This window comes from Urocampus carinirostris, chromosome 6 (assembly GCF_059441175.1).
Source record: "Urocampus carinirostris isolate Australia breed hairy pipefish chromosome 6, RoL_Ucar_1.0, whole genome shotgun sequence".
NCBI lineage: Eukaryota > Metazoa > Chordata > Actinopteri > Syngnathiformes > Syngnathidae > Urocampus > Urocampus carinirostris.
The window spans coordinates 45120014-45132944 of NC_142354.1; the positions used below are offsets into that span (position 1 = coordinate 45120014).

General features: G+C 41.3%; 1 protein-coding gene across 2 annotated transcripts in view; it reads right to left on the minus strand.

Annotated features, from left to right (window-relative positions):
- Positions 1–12931, minus strand: part of arhgef10la (Rho guanine nucleotide exchange factor 10 like a) — a 284562-nt gene that overhangs the window by 27764 nt on the left and 243867 nt on the right. For both annotated transcript variants that reach the window (XM_088339079.1, XM_088339078.1), the window contains 2 exons: positions 9363–9583; positions 6489–6646 (listed from right to left, as the gene is read on the minus strand). In XM_088339079.1, coding sequence (XP_088195205.1) covers positions 6489–6646; positions 9363–9583 — 379 coding nt within the window. The remainder of the gene's footprint in view (positions 1–6488; positions 6647–9362; positions 9584–12931) is intronic.

The window sequence follows — 12931 nt, forward strand, 5'->3', positions numbered from 1 at the left end:
TGCGTCCCGGGGACGCACGTTGATTTGAGACTATGCGTCCCCAGCAAAAATGACTAGGACGCAGGGACGCGGGCAAACCAGAACACTGGTTTAGGAATTTGGGATTGCCTTTTAGCAACAATTGCGGGCAAAATAACTTCAATAGATGCCACCGAAGCCCCCCAAGTCTTCTGTTCTGCCTTTTGATGCACAAAACTATGAAAAATCTTTACTCCTGTAATGAATCATTCTTTTGTAGCACGGGGGGCCAGCAGGGGCCTGTTTGATGTGATATGGCATTCATGTATGAAGGGGAGGTTTTTTCGCTGCCGGGAGGGCAGGACGGCTCACTGCACCTGACATGCCTCCTGTGTTCCCTCTGACATCAACAATGCGAGAGGAAGGTGGCCTGCCGTTGATTTAGTGAGACACGCCTCACATATGGCAGCTAACACACCAGAGGAATGCAAGAATTCAGAAAAAAAACAAACAAAAAAAAAACTGCGCCTGGTCTCTTTCCAAAGCGCGACGTATCACTGAAGAACTGGTGAGGAGAGATTGTATTGTAGTATCAGCAATGTGTTACAAAGGAGGGCGTTCCCGGAATGACTTTACTCGGTAACGAGTACTGTAACACCTAAATCAATTACTGTTACAATCAATGTTCCCTGTCATTTTCCTTCCGAGTCTTAGCGTTCACACAAAGTCGGTGAGCAACGCTTGAAACAACAGTGAGCAACCATAATCCCAAGTGTCGCAAGATAATTCATTATCAAACATGTCCAAAACTTGACATCAAGTTACATTTTGCGGAGTTTCCGGTAATGCAAAATGATTTTTTTCTTTTGAATGAATTGACTCATGTACTATTGCAAAAGTTGTACGGCCGACAAACGTCGTTTGTTCTTACAATTCTTTCACAAGATATCCATTTCTTTTTATTTCCTAAAATATTTTGTCGCATAATATTAACATTTTCGGGGGCTTATTGAGTCGGTTGTAAGATGCAGAACTGTACTTAATCACATTTTTGAGTGGAAGTACAATATTGGCGACAAGTTTCACTTGATGTAATTGGAAATTATTTGAATGCAACACAAACTTTTTCTTTTTTTTTCTGTGCTTTTTTTCTCCTTTTTTTAAAATTCTTTAAAAAAAATCTCATTGTGTTTATTTTTTCTTTTTTCTTTTTGTTCTCTATTAACTTTTTTCCTACATTTCTTTTCTTTATTTTCTGGCTTTTTTCTAAATTTTTCTTCCTTTTGTTTCTTTTTTTCTCAGCTTTTCACTACTTTTTCATTTTGGTATTTTTTTCTTTTTTGTTCTATTCCCCCCCTTCCTTTAAGTCATTTTGTGCATAATTTTACTTAATATTTGGTCATGTTGGGATTAAAGAAGCAAAAACAACCCGAAGAGCCGTTTAGGACTCGAAAGAGCCGGTTCCTTTTGGTGAGCTGAGCTGAAGAAGCCGGTTCCCCGACAAACTCTACTAACTTTAACCAACTTCGTTCTCCTTCGACTCGACTTCAAAATACCGCATTTAGGACACAACGTCAGGCGAACCCGTGTATTTTTACCTTCATGCACTGTAACTTTGACTTGAGTCGCTTCTTAATTAGTAATTTCGAGTCCTCATTATTGTGCGCTGGCTAGATTTTCTTGTGCGCTGAGAATTTGCGAGCAGTGCGCAATTGTGCACGCGCGCAGCTTAGAGGGAACACTGGTTACAATACGGTGTATCACTTGGCTACTTTTTAAGTTCAGATCATTAGTGACAACGTCTACTTATCGCTAAGTGTCACTCCTTCGTGCACGATGAAACAAAACATCAGTCATCACCAGCAAGTTTATATAAACATTAAAGTACCTCTGATTCAGTGTTCTCGTTTGCCTGCGTCCCTGCGTCCTAGACATATTATTTTTGCTGGGGACGCATCGTGTCAAATCAACGTGCGTCCCCGGGACGCAACTCCTTTGACACGAAATTGTCATTATCATTTTTTAACAAAGATTTACCGCACTCCAAACTTTTCAGCAGGCAGATCCGCCATTGTTGTTTTGGTCTCGCGGTTCGAGTTTTCATCCGCACGCCGATCTCCAGTTCGAGTTGTGTGGTGAAAGTCCGTTTCTTTTTAGAGAACCGGCTTTTTCGGCTCAACTCATTCAAGAGAGCCGGCTCTCCAACGGCTCACTTGCTTTGATGCATTATATTACGAATGATGATGTTGTATAAAGAAGTTAAGAAAAAAAAAAAGAACATGAAAAAAAGACAGGTTTGTGGTGATCCATTTAATCAGTGTATTACCAACAATAATTAAATGCAGAAAATGAATTAATAATTTGAATAAGAACATGTATATACCTACTCAATTATTTTTGCATGTATTTTTTCCTTCTAAAGTGAACGTCCAAGCGACTTCATTTTTGAACTTTTTTTATAATTAACCTCATTCATGTCAAGCAACTCAGTGTCTCATAACAAAATGTTTATTAACAATATATATGATATAAGGAAACACATGTACAATATAACATGTTAAACCACATCAATAAACATGTTTGAAAAAAAAATTGTATTTTGTAAGGGAAAATATGACAGTTTGTAAGGGCACGGAGCACACATAATTTTGGGGAACCATAGATCTCTGTTGGGACCCATCGATTTTGGAGCATGCGAGTCCCCGGGACCCATCACTTTTCACAGCTCAAATAAACACTGCTGATTACAGTTATGGCGGCGTTATCTAAAGCACATAATATGGGGAAACTGAATTTTTTTGTCATGGAGTGTTTCTCCAGTAGCGAAAAGTAGGCGGTGCGTCAAAAAGGAGGCACAGAAGTTACACTGTGCTGAGTTTTGGTCATTTTATTTGTCAAGTTACTTTTGCATTACACCATGCCAGGAGAAAAAAACCTCACCTTGGACAGGACCGAGACATGGAGAGGTGCTCTGAAGCAGAATTTGATATGGATATGGAGTGTCTCGGCTAAGTGTTAGTTTGCAAGCTTTCAAATAGGGCTGCAACAACAAATCAATAAAAACAGTTATTAAAAGACAACTAATTACCTTGATTTGAGTGTTGCGCGATGTGTAAGTCACTAAGCACGTTAATCATTGCAAATAAGTGCATTGGATCTTGTTTTGAAGTTGCAAAGTTGGAATACCACTTTGATCCAGCAGAGGGCGCCTTGGCAGCATTTTGACAAAAGTATCTTAGTTTTTTAAAAATCATTCATGATTGAATAATGCATCATTACAAACAAAATGGGAATGAAACAGTCAAAAACTATAATGTTGACAAAGGAACAGATAGAGTGCTGCAAAAATACAGAGATAAAAGAACATAAATTAATCAAATGTATCGAGTAAAAAGAAAAATAATATCTCAACACAAATGGCAGCCTTTTAAACATATACAGTAATCCCTCGGTTATCGCGGTTAATGGGGACCGAAACCACCCGTGAAAAGTGAAAATCCGCGAAGTAGCGACGCCCCTTCAAAAATGCTTACAATTTTTTATTTTATCTTATTATTATTATTTTTTAGACCCGCGAAGTAGCAAGGTCCCGCTGTAGTGTATTATTTGGACAATAGGAGTGTTGATCATATTCAAAGATTCAACCCAAAAAACAAATTCTTTCACAAGAGTTTTAAAAGGGGGTTTACGTTTTTGATATTTTTTGGCCGATATTTTTTATGCTTCACATAAAAATGTATTGCAAATTATTTGTTTTTATTTTGTGTAATAAGTCTAAAAGTAATTTAATCTTTAGATAAGGTGGTAGGAAAAGAGAATCATATATATTTACAGATGCATAGCATACACATGTATGTCCATCCATCCATCCATCCATTATCTGCACCGCTTATCCTCAGTAGGGTCGCGGGGGTGCTGGAGCCCATCCCAGCTGTCTTCAGGCAGTGGGCAGGGGACACCCTGAACTAGTTGCCAGCCAGTCACAGGGCACACAGGAACAGACAATTTTCTCGCTCATTCATACCTAGGGACAATTTGGACCGGCCAATTCACCTGAAAGGCATGTTTTTGGAATGTGGGAGGAAACCGGAGTGCCCGGAAAAAAACCCACGCAAGCACAGGGAGAACATGCAAATATTGTTACCTGTCAAACATTTGTTTTTTTATATTATGGAGTATTTTGTTGTGGGCAGCACGGCGGCGCAGTGGTTAGCGCGTGTGCGGCACAGTTCTGAGGTCGTAGGAACCTCCTGCATGGGTTCAAATCCAGCTCCCGGCCTTACTGTGCGGAGTTTGTATGTTCTCGCCGTGCTTGCGTGGGTTTCCTCCGGGCACTCCGGTTTCCTCCCACATTCCAAAGACATGCATTTCAGGTGGATTGGCCGGTCCAAATTGTCCCTAGGTGTGAATGAGCGAGTGAGTTGTCCGGCCCCGTGTGCCCTGCGATTGGCTGGCAACTAGTTCAGGGTGTCCCCTGCCCACTGCCCGGAGATGGCTGGGATGGGCTCCAGCCCACCCGCGACCCTAATAAGGATAAGCGGTACGGCTAATGAGATGAGATGAGTTTTCTGTTGTGTTGTGCATTATTTTTTTCGTCCAAAACTTCAATATTTGAATATAGGAGGATATTAGAAACGTTTTTTTTTTTTAATCTGATTCGTTTAATTGAAAGAATAGTTGACGGATTCATTGATTATTAAAATAATAGTGAGTTGCAGCCATACTTTCGAGATTGGACACGCCCACCAAAGAAATGATTGTACTTCTTTCACAGGATGATGTAGATGTTATTATTATTATAATATTCCTTTTATTATGTAGCTAGTTTAAAGCAGTTATATGGGGTTGGCTACAATAAGTATATACGGTAACTGGATAGTTACTTTTAGAGTAACGCGCTACTTTTGGGTCTCAGTAATCTGGAGGTCCGGGTAACATAATTACATTTTAAATGGAGTAACTAGTAACAGTAACACAGGGTAGCAGTTCTCATAAGTGCATGTGGACGTGTGTACGAGCGTGTTTATTTTCTTGCACTTATTTATGTCCGACTATATATTTGATGGATCAACTTGGCCCATGACTTTTTGGGATGCGAATTAATGATTGCAGTTCTGTTTATTTGTTTTGCAAAAGTTGGCTTCCAACCTGAAAAACTGGCAGCAGAAGTGATTGCATTAATGATAGGATTGAGCAAGCTGCCAATAAATATTGTTTTTTCAACTGTGTTCATTTCTATAATATTTGGAGACATTTTCTAACTGGACTTTATAGAGCAGGGGTTCCCAACCTTTTTCAAGCTGAGAACTGATTTTTTGTTACAGATTAGCGCAAAAAGCAGTTTTGATTCACATTTCTCAAATACCGTAAATTCTGGACTATAAGCCGCTACTTTTTTTCCCAAACTTTCAACCCTGTGGCTTATTCGGTGATGGGGCCAATTTATGTAATTTTTCTAGCGGTAAAGGTGAGTGTTTGTGGACACAGCGGACAATAGTGGATATATATTTTTCCCAACCTTACCTTTAGAAATATACACTTTTTTCTTTAGATTACTTTCAACGGGACCCGGACTCTGTCGGTCTGCATCAAACCTTAACTACTGGTATCATTTTCCGTTAATTTTGCCGGCTGTGATACTTGGACTGTGTACTTTAATGAAGGACATTCAGTTTCAATCGCGGGACTTAAAGTCGGGTCTGGGTTGATTTTGTGTTTGTGTTACATTTAATTAATGTGGGCGCATGCGGCTTATATACAGGTGCGGCTTGTGTAAGTACAAAATCGTTTTTCTTCTTAAAATGTGGTGGGTGCGGCTTATAATCAGGTGCGCTCTATCGTCCGGAATTTACGGTAACTTGTTTTTACCATGTTATTTCTATGTTATTACCAGGTTATAACCATCCTAGCTAGAAATCTACAGCGCTAGAAGATCACAATGACCCGTTACATATTTTCAGAACCAGTCCACAGGCAACTCAGGTGGTCTGAGGGGGTTTCCGGTGCACCACGTTCGAGATTCCTGTTTGGCACTGTCTCCAACATCTACAGTCCGTCTCTCAAAATGAGGAAAAAAAATGCTCTTTTAAATGAAAAATGTGAGGAGAGTAAGAGTAAGTAAGAAACTAAATAGGAATACAATGATGACTCACAACACGTGGTAAGCTTTCTCTCCTGGCTTTGATCTCTGGCAAAACTAACATCAAATGCGACAGAAACCAAATGAAAATAAATCCAAACAGCTTGCTAACATCCTTTTTGCCATTCCATGTATTATGTAACTCCCCAAGCCTGTACAAAATGTAGTCATTTTATCCATATTTAGTTTATTTTGTCTTTTATTAGCATATTTGCTATTGGAGTAATCCAAAAGTCATTGAAAGTAATCCAGTTCAAGTAACCCTACCCAACCCTGATTATATTTTACATGACTATTGAACAAAATGGGAAAATAGAGACAGAACAAACATGGGCAAGATAAAAACCTTTTTAGCAGAGAAAAAAATGAATTAAGATCGTGTGGTGCTTACCGGCGCTTTTCTTTTGGTAAACCAGCAAGGTACCGTCACGCAGACCAGCAAACAGGAAGCAAGGTGAGTGTTTGAGGCACAACACGGGGCAGCCCTGAGAGTTCCTGAGGGTCGAGATGCACTGCGCTGCTGTGTCCACGCTGCCATAGACCAGAATTCTAAAGAGGAACGAGATGGATTAGGGCAGAGGTTCCCAACCACCGGGCCACGGACCGATACCCGACATGCATTTGAATTACCGTAAATTCCGGACTATAAGCTGCTACTTTTTTCCCAAATGTTCAACCCCGCGGCTTATTCAGTGATGCGCCAATTGATGTCATTTTTCTAACAGCCGCCAGCGGCGTTCGAATTCAAGGCACAGGACGCAGCTTCGAAGCTAAACGCAATCGAGCAGTCCGACAAAAAAGGAAACAGAGCTACTGCACGCAAACTTTACCTTGCGAGCGTGTTGCTAGCGTGTTTTTGAACAAGGGAGCTTGGAACGTCGTCTATATGACAAAGTTTCTTACCCATACTGGGGAAGACGACTTTGATGACGTCAATTATATGGAGGTAGATGAGGACGGTTTAGCGTGGTTTCTGCAAGAATGAATTGTGTTTTTAACAGATCGGTTCCCTATGCTGCGAGCGTGTTGCTAGTAGCGTTTTGCTACCCTTCACAGGCACGGTTTGGGATGAAAGTTATAATATTATTATTAAAGCTTTGAAAACTCTCTCGGTGTACCGTCTTTCTTTGTAAATATGTATAATATGTATTTGCAACTGTATATTTTTGTCATGTATTTATTTGTATTTATTTTGGACACTTAATCTGATAAGTCTTGCACTGACCAATTAAAAAGAAGAGGCGTAACAGACGCGGGGGATGATGGGAAGTGGGGACCGGTAAAGGTGAGTGTTTGTGGACACAACAGACAATAGTGGATATATATTTTTCCCACCCTTACCTTTGGAAATATACACTTTTTTTCCTTGGATTACTTTTACAATGTTAACCACCGGTATCGTTTTCCGTTATTTTGTCGGCTGTGGTTTTAGAACTGTGAACTTTGTGTTCAGTTAAAATCGCGGGACTCTTAGTTGGGTTTGGGTTAATTTTATGATTACGTTACATATTTTATTTTGGGTGCATGCGGCTTATATACAGGTGCGGCTTGTGTAAGTAAAAAAAGCGGCTATCCTCTTAAAATGTGGTGGGTGCGGCTTTTAATGAGGTGCGCTCTATAGTCTGGAATTTACGGTACATTCAGTGAAGTTCGAACAAGCAGGACAGGTGTCTGTCAGGGGATGCAATTTTCACATTTGAAGCAAAGATCCCCATCCACAGAAGATACAGCGAGTCATGAATTAAACCCAGTTATATCCACTCAGCATGGGCAATTGTCAATTACATCCTACTACATAAAGTTACAAACATAGTAGACAAAGTAATTGCCGTGAATGAAAGATTGATCAATGCAGTTTGAGAATGCATGGAATACTTACGTAGGGACTTGATTACTTTCAATTACTTCTGGATTACTCCAATACCTAATATGCTATAAAGAGACTCTGGGGTGTACAATAGAGCATTATACAAATGTAGTGCATTTAGTTGTAAACTTATTTACTCATGTTGTTTGTCTTTAACTTGTTTTGTTTAACAAAACCCGATTTTTATTTTTTTTATAATTAACATATTGGGTTCATTTGTCAGGTCCACTCCTGATGGTGTTTTTTCTTGGCACAACTGTAGGTAAGATGAGGCCATCTAAATATGGAATAGTATTGTCTTTACCGTCATTGATTTCAAGTGTCAATTGTTTATGAGCTTAGATGTGACCCTCCAAGATAAAAATGTGATACTGGACAAGACTTTAAAGACAGATGACGTGAATAAGCAGCGTTTTTGGTAGAATTTTCCTGAAATAATTATTTTAGGTTTTGAGTAATTACTTTTAAATGTTTTAGATATGGACGCTTAGTTTTTTTAGTAGCCTTTGTCCATTTTAAAATGCTAATGCTTCACTGAAAACTGCCCAATTCTGTGATTTGTGAAATTTTACCCACAACCTTACGTTGAAAACCATCTTGTGAAAATCCCTGAGCAAATACTTTTGTGCATACAACTGTAAGGAGCCAATACTGTGGGTTGTTTTATTCTTCTCAGCCATGATCACTTTGTAGTGTTACAATCAGGGTTAGGTAGGGTTACTTTAACTTGATTACTTTCAATTACTTTTGGATTACTCCAATACCAAATATGCTCATAAAAGACAAAAGAAACTAAATAGGAATAAAATGACTCCATTTTGTGCAGGCTTGGGGAGTAACAGAACACATGGAATGGCCAAAACGATGTTGGCAAGCTGTTTGCATTTCATTTCATTTTGTTTCTGTGGCATTTTATGTTCGTTTTGCCGGAGATCAGAGATCAAAGCCAGGAGAGAAAGGTTACCAAGTGTTGTGAGTCATCATTTGATTCCTATTTAGTTTATTTTGTCTTTTATTAGCATATTTGGTATTGAAGTAATCCAAAAGTAATTGAAAGTAATCCAGTTAAAGTAACCCTACCCCACCCTGTAGTATGAAAAATAGATGACAAAAGACAATTTTTGGGTGCGCCCAATAATCTAAAAGTCCTGATAGTGCTGAAAATACGGGACATAAAATTAAAATATTTCCCACAGGAAAGCAGAAAAGGTCTCATTTAACATTCATGAGCCACAACCGCTAAACTCTGCGGTAAATGTCTATTGCACTTCACACGCTGACACTTCTTTGTCTTCTGTACGTCGAAAAAGTCTTTTAAATGTCAATCATTTAAATGTTCTGAATTAATATAGGGGTACAGCAGGTAAAGAGCGTGTCCCGTTTTCTCGATCATCTCACCGTCCGTCATCCAATCCCACGCAGATGCTGGCAGCGTTCCCTGGCGAGATTTTGTGAGCCGCAACATTCGCAACCTCCTCACCGGCAGACGCCTCCGGCACGTATTCCAGACAGCGGACGGCAGAGCCCACTGGCATGCTTCTCACGGCTCTGGGCAAAGGCCTGTTGAGGGAGAAGATCTCGATCTGGCCCTGAGAGGCCTCCTCACCGCCGGCGGCCACCTGCCGGGAGAAGGAAAGGAGGATGCGTGACAATCGGCTTTTTTTGACAGGATAACTGAAATTCAATTGTTTGGTGCAGGATGCAACACAAAGACAGAAAGCGGAGAGTATTCGTTTTTGGTGTGAGATTTTAGGAAGTACAGCGATACATCTTCCTCAATTGGTCTCAAAGATTGTGCTCCTAGTCATGTGGAGGGACCGCTGGGATTGTCTCATACGCATTCAAGTAAGATGCAGGAATCAGTGACGTCAGAGGGAGATTTCATTTATTGAAGCAAAAATCTCCAAGTCTCTCCAGATATGAATGGCTCTTTATAGCTTTAACACAGCATTAGTAAACAGCGGAACCCGTCCCCGTTCACGTGCCGTGTACACGTGAAAGGGGTCCTCTCAGAAAAAGTCTTGGGTCACCCTGCTCCCTGCCAAAATCTCTTGGCAGGACAAACGACAGTCCTTCGTCCAAGGCGATCATTAATAATATTTGTTTGCCAATAATTTCCCGTAATGTAAGCAGTCTCTAATCACCAACACTAGCTCGAATTGCTCAAGTAAAGAGCAAATTTTCCATATATAAAACAATTAAAAACTAATTGATCTGCTCTCATCTTCCAAAAATCATCCAAGTGAACAGCTAAATAACACATCTTCCTTGATCACTCAAAACACATTCAAATAGTTATTCAACATAAAACACTACAATAATAAGATAAATACAATTATATTATTAAAATGATGGGCACCACGGTTGAGCGGTGGTTAGCGCGTGTGCAGCACAGTTCTGAGGTCATGGGTTCAAATCCAGCTACCAACCTCACTGTGTGGAGTTTGCATGTTCTCCCCGTGCTTGCGTGGGTTTCCTCCAGGCATTTTGGTTTCCTCCCACATTCCAGAAACATGCATGTCAGGTTAATTGGCTGGGGGAAAATTGTCCCTAGGTGTGAATGAGCGAGCAAATTGTCTGTCCCTGTGTGCCCTGCGATTGGCTGGCAACCGGTTCAGGGTGTCCCCTGCCCACTGCCCGAAGATAGCTGGGATGGGCTCCAGCACCCCCGCGACCCTACTGAGGATAAGCGGTGCAAATAATGAATGAATGAATGAATAATAAAATGAAAGGTTTATTATGATCGCTGGAATGAATGTGTGCACGTGCTGCAGAGGAAGGAGAGGTTGCAAGGAGTTTGGAAGATTGCATACCTGTCAGCGTATACGTTCCCTGTAATTTGTAAATGCTTTGATGATTCCACAGAGTGTGCGCCGTGTAACAATTTTGATACACGGAAATAATAAGATTAAAAATAGACTGATCTCGTCTTGCTCATTTCGGCTCTTATCAGGATAGCTTCATTATAGAATTATGGAAAACATGTACGCGGTATTCTACATAGCTTGCTGTGAGTAGGTGCCACATTCTGTGTGTCATTTTTTTTTTATCACTTGCTCCCTCATAACTTTCACATTTCACATATGTTCCGGTCCAGAGCCTTCGCTCTGAAAATGCTGCTCTACTAGTGATCCCAAGAGCCAAGAAGAAATCTGACAGTGTTTTCCATTGGGTGCCTTAGTGTTGTGGAATGCTCTGCCCCCCTGAGACTCAATCTGCAACCTCAGTGGAACTGTTTAAATAATAATAATAATAATAATAATGCATTTTATTTAAAAGCGCCTTTCAGGCCACCCAAGGACACTGTACAAACAATGAAAGAAAAAAAAATACAATTTAAAAAGTTGTAAACGAAATAATAAATAAAAACAAGACATAAAATCATAAAAACATAAGAAATGGAGAAGCTATGTGTTGTAGGCAGTCCTGAACAGGTGTGTTTTTAGACGGGACTTAAAAGTGGAGAGAGGTGTGCAGTTTTGGAGGTCCGGAGGTAGATTGTTCCAAAGCTTGGGAGCAGCGCGACTGAAGGCTCTGGCTCCCATGGTGCTCAGATGGGCAGGGGGCACTGACAGTCGGAGGGAGGACGAGGATCTGAGGGAGCGAGTGGGGACGTGCACCTGGAGAAGGTCGGACAGGTAAGGAGGAGCCAGGTTGTGAATGGCCATATATGTATATAAGATGAGTTTGTAGCTGATGCGATGCTGAACAGGAAGCCAGTGTAGCTGTTGGAGAACGGGGGTGATGTGCTGCTGGGAAGATGTTTTTGTGATGATGCGAGCAGAGGCGTTTTGAACCAGCTGAATTTTATGGAGGGACTTTTGGGGAAGGCCGAAGAGGAGAGCATTGCAGTAGTCAAGGCGGGATGTGACAAGACTGTGGACGAGAATAGCAGTAGTGCGGGGGGTGAGGGAAGGGCGGAGTCTGGTAATATTGCGGAGGTGGAAATAAGCAGTGCGGGTGATGGTGTTGATATGTGAGTGGAAGGTAAGCATGCTATCCAGGATGACACCCAGACTCTTGACCTGGGGGGAGGGGGACACTAAGGAGCTGTCGATGTTGAGAGAGAAGTTGTTTACTTTGGATAAAGTGGATTTGGTGCCAAGAAGGAGGAATTCTGTTTTATTGGCATTTAATTTAAGAAAGTTTGTTGTGAACCATGTTTTGAGTTCGGAAAGGCAAGAGGTGAGGGAGGGAGGTGGGAGTATGGAGTTTGGTTTGCAGGAGAGGTAGAGTTGGGTGTCATCAGCAAAGCAGTGAAAGTGGATATTAAATTTGCGGAGGATATGACCAAGAGGCAAGAGGTAGACGATGAAGAGAAGAGGACCTAAGACAGATCCCTGGGGTACACCTGTGGTGACTAGGGAGGGCTTTGAGGTGAAGGATTTCAGCTGGACAAACTGAGTGCGGCCAGTGAGATAGGAATGGAACCAACTGAGGGGAGTATGGGTGAGACCAATGGAGGAGAGTCTATTGAGGAGGATAGGGTGAGAGATTGTGTCGAAGGCGGCGCTCAAGTCTAGGAGGATGAGGATGGAGACTAAACCGGAGTCGGATGCTATGAGGAGATCATTTACAATACGGATTAGGGCAGTCTCTGTGCTGTGGCGGGGGCGGAAACCAGACTGAAAGGGCTCATAGAGAGAGTGGAGGGACAGGTGCGAGTGGAGTTGAGCAGCAACAGTTTTTTCAAGGATTTTTGAAATAAATGGAAGGTTGGAGATGGGGCGGAGGTTGTCGAAGTTGTTTGGGTCAGCACCATGTTTTTTAAGTGTAGGAGTAACAGCAGCGGTTTTGAAAAGTGATGGGACAATACCAGAAGAGAGTGAGGAGTGAATAATGGCAGATATGAGAGGAAGCAGGGAAGGGAGGCAGGATTTAACAAGGGATGAAGGGAGGGGATCGAGCTGGCAAGTGGTGGGCTTGGATTTGAGTATGAGGTTGGATAATTCAGCAGTCGTGGGTGG